The sequence below is a fragment of the Acanthochromis polyacanthus genome, chromosome 18, assembly GCF_021347895.1.
Source record: "Acanthochromis polyacanthus isolate Apoly-LR-REF ecotype Palm Island chromosome 18, KAUST_Apoly_ChrSc, whole genome shotgun sequence".
Taxonomy (NCBI): Eukaryota; Metazoa; Chordata; class Actinopteri; family Pomacentridae; genus Acanthochromis; species Acanthochromis polyacanthus.
This window is the reverse complement of record NC_067130.1, coordinates 6,225,346-6,238,056: the sequence shown is the minus strand read 5'-3', so window position 1 is coordinate 6,238,056 and position 12,711 is coordinate 6,225,346. Positions and strand designations below refer to the sequence as shown.

Here is a 12,711-nt window from a genome sequence, read left to right as displayed (position 1 = left end):
TGGAATCCCATTCATGTGCACAGTTGGAAAGACACCTCATTCATTTGGAAAGCATCTTTCTCATCTGGTAAATGAACCCAAAGCCTTCTGGTGGCCTTTTTCCTCCTTAAATTATCCTGTGCGAAACACTCTTGGATGAACTTTTCTCTCTGACCCAGCAATATGTAAAATAGCAGCAAGTTTTGATTGCATTACTCAATTTGACGTGGCTAATAGGATTTGGTGAAACACGTTGCTAAAATGTGCTCTCTTGAGAGAACTGGAGTAGCGCAGAGCCAAAGTTCCTGTTCATTACTTATCTGCTCTCCATCACGAGTGTCTCGGAGCGTTCTTGATTTATATTTATAGTCTGTGCATGCCAGGGATTCTTACTGTAACATCTATTTGTTTTGTATCCACATGAGAAAGACGGTGTTTGAGCGAAAGAAGTTAGGATTTCTGAAGTGTTCTCTGTTCACTACAGACTGAAGCATTAAACATTGTTAACCACAAATAAAAACATCTACTTTTGAGAATGTTTTCAGAACACTCTCCTCTCTTAATGTATTGAAGTACTAAATGTTTGGGGAATTGCCATATATAGAACTATGTGGCGCTCTCTTTAATCATATCCCTACAAGGAGAGATCTCTTTTTCTCTCCTCTCAGACACATAGAGAGCGAGACGCTGTGAGATGGAGAGACAGGAATGCGTGTACTCAACAACCCTTCAGCAGCTTTCCTCTCCTTTTGACCTCTGGAGCTGTGCAGTAGAGCAAGACTGAGCCGGCAGATGATTTCTAAAGACTGCTTGCACTCTCCTGATTGCATCGAAGAGAAATGGGTTAATTTATTGAAAGTAAATGAGTCAGTGCAGACTCAGTAAACGCTGGCAGGTGTGTCAATGAGTCGGACACTGATTGAGCGAGTGAGTCAGTTGAAGCTTTGCTCATGCTTGTGTTGTGAGTATCCTGTCTTTTGTGAGTAGTGCTTGGCATGTGACTACATTATAGGTTTCCTGGACGTTGGTATGCACCCATCAGTCTCAGCGAGGCACTTCCCGCTACTGATCTAGTCGTAAATGACGCAAGGAAAGCACAAGTCCAAAGAAATGTGCTATTCAATGCTGTCACTTCCTCATTCTTTGTCTCTTTCCTTCCCACTCTTTTGCCCTAATTTGTTATCATGAGGGTTAACACAATGACCCATTCTTTATGTTCAGTCGGCTGTTTTTAGAGTCGCCTAACCTGAACGCCTTCTTTAGCGGTGGGGAAAGGGCATATCTTGTTTTGTGTTTATCTGTCTGAATCATGGCTGGTGCATATGACTCCTTTCACTCAAGTATGTGTGACTGGCGATAACTTAATGCTGAGAAAAGAATGCATGCTTTTGCTTGCGTGTGCATTTTATTGGTTCGTAGAAATGTGGATTTTTTTTGTGCAAAGCTGGCATATGCTGCTTTGACATCTAAATCCCAGTTTGATATTCAACACACATTCGAGCTGAGAGGTTAAATCACTTTCCTCTCATCGAGCTTTATGCCCTCTTTATTCCTTTGTGCTGCCACTTCTGAGTTCTATTCTTTCCCTCTGTTGAGAGACACATGAAGTTATGATCATAGCAAAGCCAGCAGGAGACGAGTACACACAGTCCTGATGATGATGGCTTCTGTGCAGGTTTTAAAAGTGTTAAGAGTGTGCTGAGTGATTGATGAGTTGTGCACAGGCTTGTGTAATTAGCAGCCAGTCACCGTACCTGGGAGAGAGTCATGCCTTCGTCATGGTTTTATTGTGTTACACCCTGTATGTAAGATGCAAGTCTCTGCGTGGTGCAAACGGAAAGAAGACCTTATAAACCCCAGCCCTACCTTATGCTGCCATCTGTCAGACTGACAGCTGTAGAGCTTTAAGCTAAGTCACACTTTGAATCACAGCTACCAGGTATTGCGTGGTTCTCTGCTTGAAAATGCTGTGGCTTTCCAGAATTCCCATGTTTACAAAGCACTTACAGCTTAATTTACACAATGCATACATGGAGTTTGAAATACAAAAATGCATGTATTACACAGCACCTCCTCAATGCACAGGCTTAGAATGTGAAGAAAAACTAAAATTTGTGCTATTGGAAAAATACGTTCCTAACTTAGACAAGAGGTGGAGCTGAATGCATTAATTATGTAACGGAAAGCTTCCTTCAGAGCACGCAATCTGCACCTTTCAGCACCACAATAACAGAGTGAACACAAGGCAAAGAAGAGCCTTTAGTGGCTTCAGCGAGTCTCTAAATGTCCTGAACAGACCAGCCGAAGATTAGCATAATTTTTTTCATGATTGAAATTCAAACTTTCAAACCATGTGGTTTGGAATTGTGGGCAGTTGTCATTTGGCTGTGTGAGTCATCATTGTGGGAATGTTATGGTTTTTTTATGAGCAGATTGTTTTGTGGGTTTTTACAGTCCTGTCCCATGGGCGTTGTGATGTTCATGTTGTGATGCGAATGAGATGCCTATCTTATCTGATGATGGTTACATAAGACAGGAAAGGGAAAGGAAGTAACAATGCTTGGTGATTGTAAGATATACACACGTGGACAAAATTGTTGGTACCCCTCAGTTAAAGAAGGAAAAACCCACAATTCTCACTGAAATCACTTGAAACTCACAAAAGTAACAATAAATAAAAATTTATTGAAAATTACATAATCAAAAACAGCCATTACTTTTGAATTGTTGATTAACATAATTATTTAAAAAAACAAACTAATGAAACAGGCCTGGACAAAAATGATGGTACCTCTATAAAAGATTGAAAACTATTTGACCAGAGTGACATGATTAACTCAGGTGTGTCATTTAATTGACATCACAGGTGTTTCCAAACTCATAATCAGTCAGTCTGCCTATTTAAAGGGAGACAAGTAGTCACCCTGCTGTTTGGTGAAAAGGTGTGTACCACACTGAACATGGACAACAGAAAGCGAAGGAGAGAATTGTCCCAGGACAGCCGAAAAAAAAAATGATAGACAAACATCTTAAAGGTAAAGGCTATAAGACCATCTCTAAACAGCTTGAAGTTCCTGTGACAACAGTGGCTCATATTATTCAGAAGTTCAAGACCCACGGGACAGTAGCCAACCTCCCTGGACGTGGCCGCAAGAGGAAAATTGACGACAAATTGAAGAGACGGATCGTTGGAATTGTATCCAAAGAGCCCAGAGCAACCTCCAAAGAAATTAAAGGTGAACTCCAAGGCCAAGGTACATCAGTGTCAGATCGCACCATTCGTCGTTGTTTGAGCCAAAGTGGACTTCATGGGAGACGACCAAGGAGGACACCACTGCTGAAAAAAACTCATAAAAAAGCCAGACTGGAATTTGCAAAAATGCATGTTGACAAGCCACAAAGCTTCTGGGAGAATGTCCTTTGGACAGATGAGACCAAACTGGAGCTTTTTGGTAAGGCACATCAACTCTATGTTCATAGACTCAAAAACCAAGCATACGAAGAAAAGAACACTGTCCCTACGGTGAAACATGGAGGAGGCTCAGTAATGTTTTGGGGCTGCTTTGCTGCATCTGGCACAGGGTGTCTTGAAAGTGTGCAAGGTACGATGAAATCTGAAGACTATCAAGGCATTCTGGAGAGAAATGTGCTGCCTAGTGTCAGAAAGCTTGGTCTCAGTCGCAGCTCATGGGTCTTCCAACAGGACAACGATCCAAAACACACAGCCAAAAACACCCAAGAATGGCTGAGAGAAAAGCGTTGGACTATTCTAAAGTGGCCTTCTATGAGCCCAGATCTGAATCCCATTGAACATATGTGGAAGGAGCTGAAACATGCCATTTGGAGAAGACACCCATCAAACCTGAGACAACTGGAGCTGTTTGCTCATGAGGAGTGGGCCAAAATACCTGTTGACAGCTGCAGAACGCTCATTGACAAATACAGAAATCGTTTAATTGCAGTGATTGCCTCAAAAGGTTGTGCAACAAAATATTAAGTTATGGGTACCATCATTTTTGTCCAGCCCTATTTCATTAGTTTGTTTTTTTAAATAATTATGTTAATCAACAATTCAAAAGTGATGGCTGATTTTGATTATTTAATTTTCAAAATTTTTTTATTTATTGTTACTTTTGTGAGTTTCAAGTGATTTCAGTGAGAATTGTGGGTTTTTCCTTCTTTAACTGAGGGGTACCAACAATTTTGTCCACGTGTGTAAATCAACATGATATGCATATTTAACTATGGAATGATGTAAGCCCTAAAGTTTTAAGTGCAAACATTGAAAACAAAACAAAAAGAAAGCGGAATTAAATGTGTCTTTATTAACAAAATTGGAGTTTACAAAAGGATCTTCCTCCTCTAACAGGCAGATTTGTTGATATTCTTTGTTTGCTGCAAATATGTGCATGTCGAGCATACATTTCTTATTTACTTCTCTGTCGTTGCAGCTGACTGATGGAGGAAAGGCAGCCAAAGCCAAGATTAGTGTTGGAGACATCATTTTGTCTATTGATGGCGTTTCCACAGAGAGCATGAATCACCTAGAGGCCCAGAACAAGATAAAGGCCTGCACGGACCATCTCAGTCTCACTCTGCAGAGGTAAGACTTTTAAACATGAACATACACCACATACACATACACACCATCGTCTATGGATTTCAGTGCATGCTACAAGACACAGTTCCCTAGTTGCTGTTTGAGGAAATTTTCATGTTGTTTATGTCATCTCTTATTTTCTCAGTTCATTTAAGACTGCTATAAATATATGAGGGTCTTACCAACAGCAACTTGCATACTTGGCTGATTTTTTTTTTCCTACTTAAATGTATTGAAGCCTGTTTTATGGGTTTGCACACAAGCAGGTGATGCATATCCAAAGGTACCTTTAGTAGGAGGCGCGACCTGGTAACCAAAACATGTTTAACCAGCAGCAGGGGAGCTTGATTGCCACATTTGTTCTATTTGTTCTTTATTCAATTAGCCTTTTTTATAATTTCAAACAGATGAATTCCTGTTGTGCAAATTTAAAACAGCCCGCTATTTCTGCCACAGCAGATGCCCCTGAGGTCCTTTAGGGAGTTTGAAAATGTTAAAAAAAAAAAAGACTTGAGCTTGTTATTTCTTGCACGGTAGCATCAAATGTATGTCTTGTCGCTCTCATAATTATGCTGAGCTTACCGTAGTGGCATGATATCAGTTTTATAGTGATGCATGTGTGGGCAAGTTAATATTTAGACGAAGCAATGGTACATTTTTGCGCCAACTCATGCTTTCCACGTCGACGTGTCTTCATGGATCTGCATGACGATGCGTGTGACTTAAACCTCATCATCCACTCAAGTCTGAGACTGTCTGCTGTGCAAGCATGCCAACTGTGCATGTGCCAGGGAAACTAGGGATGCTACAGCCAATCTGTAACCAGCTGCTACATCCTGTAAAAAGTGCAACGTCGCAACCAGCCTTTCAGAAACCCTGCCCTGTGTGTTTTTCTGTGTTCACTGTGTGAGGGCAGTGCAACACATCTGTTTAGCAGGCTGACACTTACTTATTGTGGTCTCAACTGAACTGTATACATGCACACAAACACATGAATTTACCATTACAGTGTAGCATCATACTTACGATTTTATTACACAGGTTTATTTCAAATCATTAGTCTTTTAAGTTCACTCCCAGTTGAACTACAGGTTAGAGATTGAAAATACTCCTGTTACATCACCAGCAATAATATGTCTAAAAGTGTCATTTTAAAATCAATGCATAAGATATTAATGCTATACACATCATAAAGAAGTATCTTAATTCTGCTTTATTGTAAAGAAGTGCTTAACTAATGGTTTACAAATGCTCTCCCTGGCTGGTATATTGCCTAGCATTGAATCTGTAGAAAACATTCGGCATGTTATCTGATTGTGCTGAGTTCATCAGCTGCCTTTCTGCTCCTCCCATTAGGCAAAAGTATAATATTCTGAGGTTCCTGAGGTTAACCTCAAGTACAGTATTAGGAACGCTTTCAGTGAAAGCTCTTCAAGCGTTCTGTTCTGTGATGTATGCTTTAAATAAAAAGAGACTGGGATGCAACTGTATTTGTCATTATATTTGTCCACCCATAAAATTAGTCCATTCACAAGAAGGCTAAAGTTTCACTTGTATGGACGTTTTTTTTTTTTAAATATTGTATTTATTGTGTTTTTTAACAAGCAAAATACACCATTATACTAGACAATATACTCTATTTCACACCATACCAAAAAGCAAGCAGTAATGATAAAATCAAATGACAGTAAAGTAATAAAATAAAAATAAACAGGAAAAGATGTGACCCTTCCTCGGTGTGCCTGCAGAGTCTGTGCCTGTATTCCATCCCCATAATCAAAATGAATTACCAAGAGTAGACAGAGAAGCAAATTGTTAAAGGTAGCCGTATTTGAGAGCAGCGAAGAGTAGTTTTAGTGTCAGGCACAAGAAAATAGAGGCAAAGCACGCACACTTTCCAAGCTGTAAAACATGTTGACAGAAAAACTCAAAGCCTGGTTTGCTCGTCCTGTCATTCCATCACCACATCAAAGGAGAAAGGAGCCTCTGTGCTCTAATCGTGGGAAAACCGTCTGAAAATAGTCCTGTCCCACAGCTGTATGTAATCTAGTGTGTGTAATGGATGCACAATGAAACATCAAACATCCTGGTCTCGCAGTACATGAAAACTACAACTAAACCCCCCCCACTAAACAACAAAGGTCCTCTTGTCACAAATAATACATGACTGTAGTTTGTTTTGGTTCTGGCTGCATTTTTAGAAGCCAGTTTGTGGAATGTTTGTGTGTAAATCTTATTTAGGGTGACGCAGAGTGTGAGGGACACTGTGCAGTCCTGAAGTGCACTGGGTTTCTGATTTTATTTCTTATTGCAATGGGGAAAAAATCTGATTTTAAAAATACAATTCATCGGGAAATGCTATTTATTTTTGTTTTATTGCAAGAAATATCATATTACAAGAGTTATGAAATGGTGGTGAAAGGAATATGGCCATGAAAAATGGTTGTAAAAGCCTGTTAAGACACCGCATAAGTGCTAAGATTTCTAAATAATATGATGCCAATGCTGTTGTTTTCAGAAATAAAATACCCTAAACCCAGTGTAAAGAATGTAGCACTGCAAGTACAAAGTTGAAAGAAATCCCTCTGTCAAGCACCCCTTTCTCCATCCATGTCCTCAGATTTGATTTATGGTTTTGATGATCACTGATAAGACTGCTGGAGTCATAATAACATTACAGGACTGCTAAGAGATGACTAATGTGAGTGCAGATTGTCCCATTATGTCACTTTGTTGTGGTTCACATTCTTCAGACGGTTCTTTAAAAAGACACTTGAACATCCAGACCGACTTGTTGCGGGATCGTAAAAATATCACCATCTGACTGAGGAGAAACACTGCATTTTCAGCCTTTATTTAGACTGTGCTTGAACTGTTCATGTAAATTTAAGCTTTACTTACACCAACATGCTCTGCTGTATTCATAAATTCTCCAATAAGATTATTAAGCGTTTACGTAGACTGAAGCATTAACATCCATTGTAAACACTAAATTCTGGAGAAAAAAAAACATACATTACTGATTACTTTCAATTTCTGCTATAAGAAGTGGGCAGAATTGGAAAATGGTTATAAAACCACACACTGTCACACATAAGTTTTTTTCTTTTTAAATTTTACCAACAAAGTAGCATCAGTTTAAAATTGATTTCGACATATATAGTCTTTCTCTATATTGTTCAGCGAATAAGGAAGTCATGCCGGAGTTGTTTTCGTGTTGCTAAGTGAAGGAAAACATGTTTTGATCAGAGAGGAAATGGACTTTGGAAGTGCCCTCCTTATCCTGTCGTTCCACCATAGAGTAAATCATAACAGATGACTAGATGAGCCTCAGTGAGCAAAGAGCTGTTGGGAGAAAGCAGGTTTTCTTTTCCTAGACTGTGATCTGTCAAAGTGGTGTCTGTTTGCTGACTGGCAGAATATCATTAGAGGGATTAAAAGTATTTAGGAGGATACTTTGGTGTCTGTAAGAGGGAGCGCATCCAAGGAGATTAAAAGTAATTATGCTTTGTCTAGCAGTTTCCGTTATGGATCCAGCACTTCATTTGGTGAGAGCTCAAGTTTCACCAGTGTGTATATTTATACACAAGACAACACGTGCTAACTTTAGCTAATGCAGTGGTTTTCATAAACATAACCAACTCGCTGTCTAAAGGTTTCAGGTTGAAGTGTTCCATTCATTCATTTTGACACGGCGTTGATATGCCCAGCAGTTTTTAGTTAAATTTCCAAATGCTTTTTATTCTGATATTATGGAAATCCTGTTGCTGAGCGGCTCACACTCACCAGGCAGCTGTGGGAAATAGCCTAAGGAAAGCATGATAATTGATGTTTATTTATTGTCATCTAAATATGCAGTGCAGTGCAATGAAACACCACTCCCTGGGAGCTGTGGCTGGGTGCACCTGGCTCCAAAACCTCAAAGATAATACAGATTAACGCAGCTAGCCCTATGATCCAACCATATTTTCATTCTTTACACATGAATTCATGTCAGCTCACACAGCACATGTGCGTTTCAGATTTTGTGCATTTTCCACTTTGTGTGTTTGTGTGTGTGTCTGGAACGGTGTGAAGCTTTTGGAAGGTGCTGACTGCTGTAGTAATCGATCTAAAGCATTGATGCGTGACGGAGCAGATCACAGTTTTTGATTGTTTTTTGAATTTTTACCAAAGAAATCTCCAGTGCAAAATTACATACATCAACGTATTACACTTAAACCTTTAACGCATTTCAACACCATCCTTATTTTGTTTAGATAAAATCCTGTTTTCTAACTTCAGATTTCATTTGATTAAACTGTAACCTTGTGCAACTGGCTCACATGGAGACAGTATTGTACTGTATCCTCAACACATTTCTTAGCTAAACATGTATCTGCTGCTGTGCTGTTCTGGAGCCAATCTTCAGCCATTTTAACATCAATCCAATATACACCCAACAAGTCTGATGCTACGTTTATAACAGGGTGAAGTAGAGGACAATCCATTGCATCCCAGAGCCCCCACTGACTCCTGGCTGCCTCATCCAGATGTGGTGTGGTGGTCGGAAGAAAAATAAGAAAGAATGGGGCTTATTATATTGCTCCGGCTTGCATTTATGAGATACATTAACTAGAGGGTAGTTTATTCTTTTGTGGTTGCAGTGATTTGACCTCAAGTAAATCTCCTTCATTCCCCTACTTGATCTGTTCATCAACTTGTTCTTGATGGAGCTAAATGTTTAAATCTGAATGTCTATTTTTGAAACTACAGTTGAGTTTTTATTCTATAATATTCTGGTAAAGACAGACGCACATGACCAGTGAGTTATTACCCTCACAGCGAGGAGCTGTACCATTCCCAGAGAGGCACATGGAAATGAATGGTATGCCTTCTATCAATATAATGCATGTGACTTCTGATATGCTCAAGTGCACCGGGTTTCTCTTGACACGTGTACACACACACCAGACATGCAGACTCATCCAGTAACCTTTTAGTGAAGTATCCAGGCAACTGACAGCAGCAACAGGCTGTCTAGTTACATGCTGATAAGCTTTGCCTCTGGAAATAACATGTATCTGTCATTGTTGATGCTGTCACTGCTTTAAATCTCTGCACCTCCTTTGAGACCTCCTGTTCTGACTTTTTTTTTCACATTGAAATGTCCTTGTGAGCTCTACTGGCTCTCCTTGGCAATGTTCCTTCTTGGTAAAATATGACGGGGCAGTGTAAAGAGAGGGAACATGGAGACACAGAAGAGGTGTTGTGCCAGACACAAGCTGTGAGTTTTGCCACTGAACGGATAGGCTGGCTGCATGAAAAAACAAAAATATGGGAGAAAAAGGATTCTTTTCCCCCCACCCGCTAGTTCCACATCCCTCTGTTGAGTTTTTATTTTGCTTTCCTATGTCTTTCTCCTGGTTTTTCCCTCTTTCTCCATGTTTTTGCTTAAATGTTCATGCAGTGCTAAATCTGAGATAACAGACCATGTTTGCTATGTCTCCCACAGAGTTCCAACATTTACCGCACAAGTTAAATATAAGAGGGCAAATCACGTTCAGCAAGGTTTTGGAATAATCTACGTGATATTAATAGAACAAGAGACGAGTACTCGGCTCTATTCTCCTATGTATCATATAATATGGTAAATGGTCTGCACTTACATAGCAGCTTTGAACATTAGCAAAGTTCTTCAAAGCACTTACAACTGTTTCTCATTCATCCATCAACACACTTACACTGCAGTGATGGTGGAGCTGCCATACAAGGGGCCACTGGGAGCAATTTGGGGTTCAGTGTCTTGCCCATAGACACTTCGGTACATGGATTGTTGATTGTTGGGGATTAAACCGGCAACTCTGTGATGGACAACCTGCTCTGCTTTGATATGAGATTACACAAACCTCTCACTGTGACTGCCAGAGACATTAATCCATGTCTATGGTACTTTTAAAAACTCTGTAGTGTTGCTAAACTCTCTAAACTGCATGCAGTTTCTGGAGATTTTTTTTACTTTAGTCACTTTTTTTGCTTGCTCTTGGCTCATTATTCCACTTCAAGTCCCATACTTCTATGGAAACAGCACAGCCATGGCTGAAAAATTCAGACCCAAATATGTCTTTTATGAAGTATAACTGGAATGCTATAGATAACAAAAAAGAAAAGTTGAAATTTCTTTCTCAAGTGCCATCAGGTTTTACACATAGCAGAAAAATAGTTATAGATAAATAGATAGTTCACAAATTACATTTTTATTATTTTTATACTTTAACTCAGATTTGCTTTGTGTAGACACAGCCTGCAGTTCATCCCAGCTCAGCTGAAAAGTCCTAGGAAAATTCCTGTCATGTGACTGTTGGTCATAACTGTGTCTCTCATGGCTTCACTGCTGAGCTAAAGAACACAGATTTCTTTTGTTTTGTACAGAATCAACAGTTTATTTTGACATGTAGACATGTAGAGTTAAGTAATTCCGATAAAGTAACACAATTTTAAGATTAGTTTGGGTTAATTCACCTGACTGAATGGCGAATCACAGATGACCGTTGGAACACTGAAAATCTTGCTATTTTTACAGTGTCTGGCTCTGATCAGTGGCGTCATTTTGGCAAAATTTAAAAGATAACATGTCTTGGAAACCTACCGGCAGGTTTTGGGTTTCAGAGGGTTGAGTGAAACTGGGATAGGGAAAAAAAATTAAAGCCTACTCATATGTGAGCAGTTTTTCCTCTATGGTAAAAAAAAAATGGATGTGTGTGGAATATGTGTAAACTGGTACGGCAAGAGTCTGCGTTGAGAAAACTGTGTCTGTTAGCCTCTCCATCAGTCAGTCAAATGCCATATTCCAGACTGTTTCTCTTGGCCCTCAAAGAGACACAGGCAGAGTGGAAATGCGTCACTCTGCTTTGCCCTCAGGCTTATTCCTCCTGGTAACCTCCTCGCTCTCTTATTCTGGAGACAGAGCGGGTACACAGAGAAGTCTGTGTTGATGAAAACCACACTCTTTTCTCCCTGGCAGTCTTGTGCTGTCAATCTGCCCCAATTTAATGTTTATTATCATCTTGCAAACATAAATGAGCTTTTATTAACTTTGTAATGTATGCATTTGGTCCATAAATAAACCTGGTAGGTATCTGCATCTGTGATATAGTTAAAGCAACAGAGACGTGTGGAATAAAGTTATTGCTGTGTCGTCATTAGGGGCAGGATTTTTGCTGTATTATGAACACATACAGTAGCACAGCCTGTGGACCTTAAACCTACAAGGTAAACAGTTGCAGTTATAAATAGAGGCAATATCAGACATGCCCCTGATTTTGCAGTTCATGTTTAGTTTATTATAATACACAGGATAACATGGCAAAATGTAAAATGTACATATCACTTTCCTTACATTACCGATGAGAAAAAACAAATGAACATAGATGTACTGTACAACCACTCAAAAAAAGTTTAATAAAACCCTGATTTTGTTGTAACCTGGCAATAGCCAGATTAATAATTGTGTAGTACTTGATAGTACTCCACAATATCAATCTGGGACCGCTCCATGTAAATCCATTTGGAGGAAAGACGCACGGATTGGACAATGCAACAGTATGTCCCGCCTCTGACAGGTTTGTTTTTAGCCAATCGCGGGATCTTCACAACGAGCGGAGCCAATTGGTAGATTAAACTCTTACCAAAACCCCTAGGTAAAAAAGCACAAACATCTTTACCACCCAGAAATGCGCAAAGCGCCTCTCGTTGTTCTTCCTTCAAAGAAGCGATAGGAGATTCAGCTAAAACTGACTTAATAGCAGCATCTACACGATCGTTGTCCTCCGTTGCCATGTTTGTTTTGATCTACTGGCGCTTGGTGTCGTCTTCACACCCAGATATCCCGCCCCACTCACAAATACTGCTTCGTGATTGGCCCGTGCCAACTTGGCTCTGTACGAACAGTGAATGCGGGAGCGGAGCAAGATTGTTTCTTGAGAGATTTGTGAACTCACAAATATCACGAGAAATCACCTTGCTGGCAAGGTTAATTTTGTTGATCTATAAAGACAAATGTGGCACTTTCCTGATTACGATTTAGTTTGAATTGCAGTGTTTGCGTTATTTGCCAGAGTTTTATTCAATGTCCTGTGTCCTGTGCAGCCATG

General features: G+C 39.8%; 1 protein-coding gene across 2 annotated transcripts in view; it reads left to right on the top strand.

Annotated features, from left to right (window-relative positions):
* The window catches only part of pdlim5b (PDZ and LIM domain 5b), a 42,298-nt gene that overhangs the window by 14,211 nt on the left and 15,376 nt on the right, over positions 1 to 12,711 (top strand). For both annotated transcript variants that reach the window (XM_022215198.2, XM_051938700.1), the window contains exon 3: positions 4,431 to 4,582. In XM_022215198.2, the coding sequence (XP_022070890.1) occupies positions 4,431 to 4,582 (152 nt within the window). The remainder of the gene's footprint in view (positions 1 to 4,430; positions 4,583 to 12,711) is intronic.